We start from the raw sequence: 11,127 nt of genomic DNA on the forward strand, positions 1-11,127 counted from the left end.
TATACAAGGATCTTCCCTTAGTCGTGGTGTGCCATGTATCCATTGTGAGGCTCCGCAGTCTCTTCCACAGGCAGGGAAGGTGATGTTTACAGTTTTTCTTTTGGAGATGTGCAACATGAATACGCACCAGAAGGTTAAATTATCAACAAAGAGTACCACCTAGAGGTTTGCATCATCTTAATGATGTGGTTTAGCATAAGAGATCAGACCTATGGAAATCATGCAAGCTGCAATAACAAACTTGCCCATTCATCATATGTAACCTAGGATTCTTGGTCAATCACAATTCCTTGGATTTACCAAACTCTTTATTCACCAGGCATGGCTTCTTTAATTTCTGGGTGAGCTGAAGATGCTGCTGAAAGAATCCTGATTTTACAGTAGGAAGGACATAATGACAAATGTGATGACACAGCTAATAGCAATTTAAAAAAAGGACTATGAAACACGTTTCCGGCACAAATGTCTATCTCAAAGCACAGTATTTCTATTAAAAGCTACGTAAGATTTATTTCTGAAGCTTTACAGTAAAATACTTTATAAACAAGTAGCCTTATATGATTCAAAGATACAAAATCTGACTTACAAACAATAGAATTGTAATTCTATTTTAACATATGATGTGCACAAAATTACTGACCTTGCTGATAAAAATAGCAATGTACTAAGACTTCTTAAATGAGGTGAATCAATAAGCTTATGTAATATTTTTGGCCAAATGTGCTTATACATATTTATTAATGGCATCAACTGAGTAGTCGATAATATATATAATTCGTGTAACTTATCAGTCTTGTTAATTAATTGAATCACAGTTTCAGAATATCGATGTTGTTTATAAGGTGATGTATTCATAATAAGGCAAAATAACAACTCAGGATTTATGTCTGATAACTCTTTTTCTGATAATTCGGAAGTTTCAACCCAACGACTACAACAATCTTTCAATTCATCAGCAAGTGAAGCTGGTTCCATCAAATAGAGAAAAGCCTACAAAATTAAAAAATTACATAAATGACATTTTAACAAAAATCAACAAAGAAACTAATCAAGTAGAAAAACATTTTGAGTATTTACAGAGGGTAATATATTTTTTTGTGAAAACTGTGAATGAGTAATCTCTACAGTACAGAATAATGTAAACAATTAAATAATGTTTACACTTGAAATACAGACAAAATAAACAAGTTAATTATTTTATTTCATGTTTTAATCTTCTGAGATTATTTACATTAATATACAATATTTTTCCAGCCTCCACACAGTACAGAATTAGATAACACACTTACCTTTACTTTTTCATGTTTAATATGTTTTCGGGCCTAAGCCCATCATCAGTGATGGTTTTTTTTAATAATTCTTATTTTTTAAATTTACACATTAAATTATTTTACTTTTATTTTGTAAAAATTGTTTATTGACAAAAAAAATTTTAAAACATTTTAAAAAAATTTTAAAACATTTTAAAAAAATGTTAAATTCAGAACAAATATTTGTTTAGTCAAGAGAATGATAAAGTATTACACTAACTACCATAATAGTTAATTATAATAACAGATATAGGTACTTACGTATTAACACCACCGCAGCTACAACTTTATTTAAAAACAAAGTAGTCAATCGGATTTTGGTGAAAAATGGGCCGATATAGAGTTTAACATAGATTCAAAACAGTCTCTTTATTAATTTTAATAAATGGTTATTTTTAACCAAACTTAACCTACGCTTGTTCTCTCGCTAACCTTGACTAATTAACACCGTAATTTGAGTATTTATTTAATAAATTCAGTAATTATTGCAATTATTTATTATTTAAATAACAAAAAATTACGGTGTTAATTAGTCAAGGTTAGCGAGCGAAGCGAGTGTAGGTTAAGTTTGGTTAAATTATATTTATAAAATAAATAAATATAAATAACCATTTCTTAAAATTAATAAGGAGACTCAATAAAATAAATACTCAATTTTAAATAAAGCTGTAGCTGCAGTGGCGTTAATACATAAGTACCCAGATATGTTATTATAATTAACCATATCAAACCATCAACACATGATATCATTTAAAACTCTATTTTCCCTAGGCCAAAAGAATTATTTAGTTCGGTTTACTGCTCAATGTTTTCATAAGTACACCTGTCTTGTACCGGCCTAGCTTTTGTATATTTTAAAAATAATTTATATTACATTATTCAAATTTAGTTTTAAAAATTATTAATAAACATTTTTATTAGAGACAAATAATATTGCATAAATTTTATAAGACTGAATCATCTTACCTTTTGTAGTCGAAAAAGCTGGTTTAGATGTGAAATTTTATTGACATTACCGGAAATTAGCTTCATTAATTTCACACAGGTATAATTTAAATTTTTAACATCCAAAACAGAAAGTGTATAATAATAACTAAATAATGATATCGCTTTAACTAATGTTGAAACATCATCAACTTTTTTTAATTGATTCAATTCAATAAAATGATTTGTAACATTATGATATTTTTCAAAAACTGGTAATGTCATGACCGAATTCAATGAATCAACACATATGGTGAGCAAACTATAATTATCAATAGCAGTACAACTATCTGTAACATAAAAATAAATTCTGCAATTAGAAAAAAAATAAATGTCTGTAACTCATTCATTTTAATATTTACTATTTATAATAGCAGTGGAACATATACCAATTTTTTTTTAATATTTTGAACATCGACCAACTCTTGAATATTCAAAACCCAAATCATTATTTTCAACTATCAATTTAAAATTGTAATTTATAATAAGCTTTAAAATGTATACATATATTTTCATAAAAAAGGTTAGATTCTTATAGAAACAAGCTTATTTCTAGAATTCTACCAATTTAACAATTCTTGTGCGGTTCAAAACCTTTTTTCAATAAATTTTTAGAAAACTATTTAGTCATTTTTCTCAGAAACTTGTCAGGAAAACTAAAAAAACTCATTCAATTTCTTAATCATTTAAGATATCAAATTGGTTCCATCTTTAATATATTCCCTGACCCAAAAATTCTAGATTTCTAGTATCAAAATGTAAAATTTGTCAAATTTAATTAGAGGCTTTATTAAAAAGTGCATCAAATCAATTATGTCCAAAGCTTTCCTGTTTCCTACTTACATAATTGGCCTTTCTAAATTACGCACCTATTCCTTTCCCATCAAATCCCAACATTTCATTTCCATTTAAGACAGTGTTAACTCAGAAGTAAATTTATAGTCATCAGTTTGTTTATTTCAGCTTCAGAAATATTACTTTCACTAGAGAAATAACATAAGTAATCAGTTCTTTTCAGAATTTTATTTTTTCTTTACCACATTATCTTCTATATATTTCTTTTCATAAGAAATTAAAAATTATAACCTTAATTTTTTTAATTGAGGTTTTTTCAAATTGCTGAGTACGAGTTTTGAAAATGGAATAAATCCGAAATGTGTTAATATGTGATTTAATTATGACAAGGCTAAGGAAACGTAAATAATTGTACTCAATATAAATATTATGATGATCTTAGTAGAAAAAAAATATATATATTTATCTATTTTTTTGAATATATATATATATATATATATATTATATAAATTAAATAGATTATAGGTAATTTTTTTGCAATTTTATATATATATATATATATTAATAATTTTTTTCAGAACTTTATTTATATTTTAACTGTTTTCTTTTACATAAACTTTAATTTAAAAGAAACACATATAATACCTTAATTGAGCTTGGAACTCTTTTTCTTTAACCACAGTTTGTCCATAAACAATTTTATGTTTCTTTGTTATTATAAAAGTTCAAATTCTCCATGGACCAGAGTACGACAAATTACTTGCCGATTGAGGCAAAATTTTTACAAAAAATATTCTGTTTTTTTTTTTTACAAAACAAGCTGTTAAACAATTGATTTGCAATGACAAGTTAGTCACTAGGCCAGTCTGGTGGACTGTATAAATGATAATAAATAGTCATTTAAATTTAAGTAAGAATATATTTGTTATTTTATCAATAATGAATAAATTTTTGGAGCTTGGGAGCAAAACCTATACTTTACCACTGAATGTATATTCAATGAATATTCCTCCATACCATTATATAATGGTATTCCAAACCGTTGGATGAATATTCACAGCACTGAACGTATATATTCAAATTTTATACACTAGAATTATATTTAGGGTGATGAAAACTTTTTAGTCATTAAGGTATTTGAGTATTTGTGGTCACAAATACCCCCATAATTTATATCCAAATTTTAACTATAATTTGTAAACCTAATTTAAGTAAAACTTTGTACTTCAGCGCTCACTGTTTTTATTTCCTAATGCTTAAAATATAGTCAATCAAAACAGCAAGAGTTTGATATTCATTATGTAAAATGCAAGTTCTTAAATTTGGGAATAGGCAATGATGGAACGGTAGGTTAGGAATACACATAATTCTACATGTACTAGTAACAATAATTTCAAGCAGGCCGTGAGCACACATTAGTACTTTGACATTTTTTTTTTTACAAGACAAATTTATATCCCAAACATCCAGCAAAGTGCTAATTGTAAGAATTACTAGGAGAGACCAGAGTAAATAAAAACAATATTAAATATTCATGTATCCCCTTCAGTAAATTTCTAAGCATAGTGATCCAATGAATTTCAAGCTGAACATGATATCTACGTGAATATTTCAAATTGTTATGTTATTTTAACTTTTTTAAACCATAAACATTAAATATTACTAAAACTTGGTTTCAAATTACATGTAAATTATTATTCCAGACCATTCTGGAATTTTACTTCTCTAATGGCGTTACGATCTGCATTGTTATTAGTAGTCTCTGTCTACTACAGATAACCTTCAACAAAAATTAAAAAGGTGTACTAAGTTCCAACTACATTAATTTAGAAATACTGAAACAGTTTCTTAAAATGAAACTGTGGAGTGTAGCACTGAATTGGAATGGAAGTTGGACTGCTAGAACTCCACAGAAAAAGAATTCAGAAGTGTTCAAGATGCGGTGTAGGCAAATGTTAAATCAATACTGGAAAGGTATTCAAATGAAGAATGAGAATAGAACCCTCTGGAAAACTAGAAAAAAATAAATAAAACAGACATTAATTGGACCTACACAGAGTCAAGAGTGTGTCCTGAAAGACAATTATTGACGGATGATCAAAGAGAAAAACCACAGTAGAGGAAGGGATAGGCTAAAGTACATAGGGCAGATCATGCTATGAAAAAATAAAGTGAACACCTCAAGAGAGAAGGTTCTGGAAACTCATTACAAACCAATCTGCAGACTGATAACAGCAGAGAGAAAACGGTTAGGAAACACCCTTTAGAATATAGTTAAATAATACATAAAACTGTTTCATGTTACGTTAGTTCATTTAAAAAGTTATTTATATAAAATTTAGTACATTTTTAAATCTTACACTGCAATAACAGAGTTGAGATGTACTATAATATAAGTTTTTATGTACTATAAGCAAAATTTGCACGTTACAGCTAAAATCTTTCTTTACATCCTGTTCCTATAAGTAAAATTCTTGACTTTCAAAAATCATTTCTGTACTTAATTGTTAATTAACAATAAACAATATTTATGACACTTAATAATATTAAGTGTCTTTAATAAATTTTTGATTTGTTCTATATTTTAGTTCAATTATGAAATTCAGATCATGAAAAAGATGACATATTTTGATTTCTAACCATTCTTTTTCAAAACTTTATTATTCTTTTTTGTGCAAGTAAACAAATCTATTGTGTAGATTGATCTTCCTAGAGACCCCCACAAAATCATCCTTAAGTTATACAAATTTTATGAGGCTCACAAATCAGCATAAAGTAAATGACTGATAAAAAACCATAAATGAAATTAAACCTTAGAGGACACATTCCCTTCTAGTGTTAAAAAATAGCCGATGCAAATAACTCTATTAGTGCCTTATTTGTGGAATTTCAAATGCTTAATTTTTTCTTTATTTCATAACAGTAGTACAAGTTAAGTAGAAGTTAATCATGAACTGATGAAAATGTATACTTAACAAAAATAACCCATCAGAGAGCACTCTCCATCTAACAAGTTTCAAATGAACCGTCCTATGCATAATTAGCAATAAAGAATTATATTTTGCATTCATTTGATATATAAGTTTTTTGTGAATAATATTTATTGCTTCTAAGAGATGATAGTATTGACTGCCACAGAGTGAAATAAGTTTACCTATTAGTACAATATTTTTTTTTTTTTTTAACTGTAAATTATCATTAAAAATGTTATTATTATCATTAAAAATGTTATCTCCATGTATTTTAGAACGTACATACATTAGCATTGTATAACTGTATGTTTTCATTAAGATATATATGCACTTATCATTGTATAATTGTATTTTTTAGATTGTTGTAAAAATATTTCACCCAGATACTAAAAACAAAGGAATCCATAAATAGATCTATTCTTAAATGTGGTATTTATGTGACTATATGAAGTAATTTTTTTTTGCAATGTTTTCTGTTAAAATTACACATTCTGTTTTTTTTTTGTTTGCTGATTGTTTCTTGTACTAGATGTTAAGCAAATAGACTTGCATTGAGAGATCCAGTTATGTGAGATTTGTGTATGCTTAAACATCATATGCTGTTTGATATCAATATGTGTAAGTTATTTTCAAGTGTTAAGTATAACCTTAGGGTTCTGTACAAACACCTAACATGTAGTTTGTGACATGAAAAATGCATAATGTTTATAAGGATTTTGATTAGTGCTTTTAAAGTAGTTAAAGAAGTTGTATTTATTTATACTTTAATTATGTTTTATTTTGTTTTTAAGAAGAGCTGAAGAAATAACTTGTTTTAAAAAAGCTCTGGTGGAATAATTTCCACGTAATATGAAAGTAAATCATTAAAATTTTTAATATTTAAAAAATTTGTTATCATGTTCTGTTATAATGATCAATGAATCTAAGAAACATATTCAGGGTACCATTTAGTATACAACCCTTGAAATTTAACATTTTCAAATGTTTTGAGATCTCATAATGTTTATTTAGTTTCGGACTGTACAGTCCACTGATTTACATTTTATTATAAAACAAATTCAGTTATAAGACAGTAAATTCATCACCTAGAAAAAAGCTTTATTTCTAAAGTGATCATCTAATTTTTTTTTTTAATTTTCTTTTGTTAGTGATAATAAATGTAACATTACAAATCTAATTTCTTACCCTCGTAAAAAAAAAAGATTAATTCATTCCAATATTCGCACTATTCAAAATACCCTTCATTTTTTGAGCTATAACCTAACTTGTATAAATAAAATTTGTATAGTACAGTAAACACAATTTTAAATTAGCACTGAAATGATTCTTTGCAACTTACCTAACCAGAACTCAAGATGAGGTAAAACTTTAGATAATGCAAGCTTATTTCTCAGTTCTAGATTGTACTTGGGTCCACTGCCTAATAAAACTGAATACCTAGATAGAGCAGTGAGAGGAAATTCACCTGGCTTCGTTCTTTCAATTAAACTATCAATTCTAAAAATTAAGTTTTTAATAACATTATTACTTTGTTCTAAACCCAGTCTAGTTAAATATAAAGTACAGCATGCTAAACCATCAGGTGACATTTCATTATGATGTTTATTGACTAAATCTACTAAACGTAGGAATGTGTTATGGTTTATGAGTTGATCAATATACGATATAAGAAGGTCACTTTTTGGTGAATATACTTCACCGAACCTATCATATTTACGACACAGTTTTTGTAAATCCCATAATACAACAATTGCCTGACAGCACCATTCTGAAGTAAACATATCGGCATACTCCTCCAAAATTTCAAATACTTGTTGCACAGTAGTGCTTTCTTTTAATTTAACTATAACCGGATCATCTGACTCCGGATATAAAAAATTTCTCAATTTTGCAGACGTTAGTTTCTCTTCTAACTCATCAACATTTAAAAAATCGTCTTCATCTACGGAACTAAAATTACGATTAAGTTTTTCTTTTAACAACAAAGTACTATTTGAAGGTTGTACATGAGTTAGTGCATTTCTTTTAAGTAACACAGTCGAGGTACAGACTAAATACTTTTTCTCAAACAGCCGTAGTTTACTGTAATCTGAAACATTAACAGAACAATATATTCGAAAACAAGCAACAACTCTTTGTAAGTGTGAATGTTTGTTTAAAACCTTGTTAAAAAACTTGAATATCATAATTTGAATACTGTCATAAAATAATATTATATTAAGGCTGGACACAAATCTCCAATTATCAGATTCTAACGGCACAGATGAAAATTTACGTGTTCCATACTTTACAATATCGGTGCTTATGGATTAAATTAAATCGGTGCTTCGTTAGGTTATGTTAAATTAAAATAAACTTCTAGAAAAAATTTACTAAAAAATTAACTCCACTTTCGTCTGCACTTTAAATCATATTATAAAAGAAAAACAATATTAAATATCAATACCGGTACATTATTATTAAACTTTACTAAACCTTTTAGGAACTATAACCTACAATTGAGCACGAACGCAAACATCGACTAAGCCATCGAACATACTTATCGCGTACTAGATAAATAATGAATATTTTGCTTTGCTCGGTTCATCATATATATATATATACACGATACCATACAGATTGCATTAGGGGTATTTATATTTATGTGCAATATAATATATGATAATTGCTAAATAGAAATTTAATTTTAGTGTCTTGATTAATAGTTCATTATTCAGAGGATCCCCGTTCGCGAAGGCTTGAAGAATTAATTATTCCTACTCTTTCACCATTAACTAACGTTTATGAAAAATTAAAAATCAGAACTTGTGTACAAGTTTCAGTTAGCTATAAAGCCCGACATACCGAAACGTTTAGGGCAAGTACTCCAACAGTTCTGTAATAATTAATTATTTAAAATTTAAAATATATTTATCCGTTGAAGGCTGTTTATTCATTATTACTTTAAAATGATGGGGATTCATCCTTATAAAAATACAATTTTTATATTTATAAGAAAATACTTAATATTAAATATTAATAAAATAATGTAAATTTATTTTAAATTCATTATTGAAATGTTAAGACCCTGATGAGCAATTAATAAATATTTAATGTACTTTAGTACTTGAAATCTTGAGTAAATCCTTCCCGGGCACACAATGAATGAAAGTATCTGATTATTAGTTTTAATAACACCAACGACTGGTCGCAGATTTAGTCCCATAAGACTTGTATTTTGCGTTTACACACATACATTTAAGAAATAACTAAAAAGTAAAAGTAGAATTTACACTGAATTTAACAAATTTCAAGCTTCATTTAAAGACATAATAAACAATTAAATTATATTACAGATACGTTTTGTTTATTAGGTATAATGTGTTCCATCGGGAGGGGATTTGTAGCAGTGATTTTGACGGAGGTTGCTGTTTTCATCGTATACATATCCTCTAACTGTGGAATGGAAAGATACAAGGACATACTCCATGATTTGGAGGAACAGATAAGGAGGGTAGGAAAACCAGTCATTATGACTGGTGACCAAAATGCGGAAAGCCTGGAGCTCGGAGGACAAAGATCCACGGTAGGGGAAATGAACTGGCGGAAATGTTGTCGTCAGTTGAAATGACGGTAGTCAACGCCCCGGGAATAGCTACATACGTAGGACGGGGGCATGAATCAGTTCTGGATGTTACAGCGATCTCGGATGAACTCGTTCGACTGGCGGACGAGTGGAGAGTGCTGCCAGATGAATTTGTAAGTGACCACCAGGCGATTGAGTTCAATGTAATGACGAGGAGGCGAAACCAAAGGGCACATCCCATCCGATAAAGAGGGGAAACCTTCGAACACTAAACTGTAAAAGGTGCCGGATCCAACGGCAAAAATATTAAGTGCTGTGTGATCCTGGAGCCAGAGACGCTGATGGCGGCCTTAGAAGAACAGTGTCGATTGAAGTCAAGATCGAGTAGAACAGCGAGATACTGGTGGATGACTAGAATAGCAGAAATGAAAAGAAACGCAGTGGCAAAGAGGCGACAGCTACAAAGTTATATATATATATATATATATGTTACATATTTCGACAGATCTGCTCCCGAATTTTGTTTCAAATTAAACACTAGAAGTCCTAACTGAGTAATTAGTTCATCCATTGTCCCCACAACGGATTCCTTCTCTTCCGATGACATCTGCCTGCACCTCTTTTTGCCTTTAGCATACTCTTTCTTCACCTTTGAGAGTGCCGTAGGTCTCAAACTACCAGGTTCTACTGAATCCGCCAGCGGAAGTGATTTTCTTCTTTCCATTGTTGAACCAAACGTCTAATCAAAAAAATAATGCCCGGACCGTCTTCAACACCAAATTCCGCTTAACTGGAATACCCACTCGCCAAAATCATGGGATTTTTTTGGCGGTTTTGGTGGTCAAGAGGTCCCAAAAATGTATCCACCCAAATCCGGGGTCGTATTTGGGAGGTCAGAGGGTCAGAAAGAACTCAGGACGCGAAGATCCCAGGGGGTTTTGAGTTAGAATTTATGGGAAGGGTGCTAGGATGGAAAAAAGGAATCCCATTATAAACTGCCTCAACACTTAGAATTATTTTCTCACCTTATATCAAAAATAAGTTGAAATTCTTCTAAGTGGTTGTTTATTACTGTCTTCTTGCTATAAATCGCAGAGTAACAGGTTAATCAATGGTGAACCTTATTGCTAATAGCAATAAGGTCGATCCACAAAAAACTCGAATAAAAAGTTAGTCCCTTATCCAAAATCATCAGAACTTCACAAACACATCCATTAAAAATTAACCGAAACTTTTCAAACGGCCAAATCAACAAAAACCCAGAAAAAACCAACCAAAAAAGCAAAAAACCACGGAGCGTTCGACAATACGTCTTCACGACTCAATGTCTCTTACCCAACATATTACCTTGGTATTACCCTTCCGTATTCTTAATCTTACACTGTGTTTACATTTACAGGGTTCATTCATTTTTTTTAAATCACCCACTTCTGAGATCGTTAACATTTTCTCACCCGTCTTGGAAATTCTTATGTCACTCAAAGAAGCTTGAATTTCTTCA

At 29.4% G+C, this 11,127-nt stretch overlaps 1 protein-coding gene across 1 annotated transcript in view; it reads right to left on the reverse strand.

Moving 5' to 3' along the window:
• The window catches only part of LOC142332245 (FAST kinase domain-containing protein 1, mitochondrial), a 54,064-nt gene extending 45,270 nt beyond the window's left edge, over window positions 1–8,794 (reverse strand). Inside the window, exons 1-3 of the mRNA XM_075378555.1 lie at window positions 7,401–8,794; window positions 2,277–2,584; window positions 641–990 (exon numbers count right to left, since the gene is read on the reverse strand). Of these exons, the coding sequence (XP_075234670.1) occupies window positions 641–990; window positions 2,277–2,584; window positions 7,401–8,247 (1,505 nt within the window). The 5' untranslated portion in view covers window positions 8,248–8,794. The remainder of the gene's footprint in view (window positions 1–640; window positions 991–2,276; window positions 2,585–7,400) is intronic.
• Between the last annotated feature and the right edge of the window lie 2,333 nt (window positions 8,795–11,127).

The sequence above is a fragment of the Lycorma delicatula genome, chromosome 11, assembly GCF_047948215.1.
Source record: "Lycorma delicatula isolate Av1 chromosome 11, ASM4794821v1, whole genome shotgun sequence".
Lineage (NCBI taxonomy): Eukaryota > Metazoa > Arthropoda > Insecta > Hemiptera > Fulgoridae > Lycorma > Lycorma delicatula.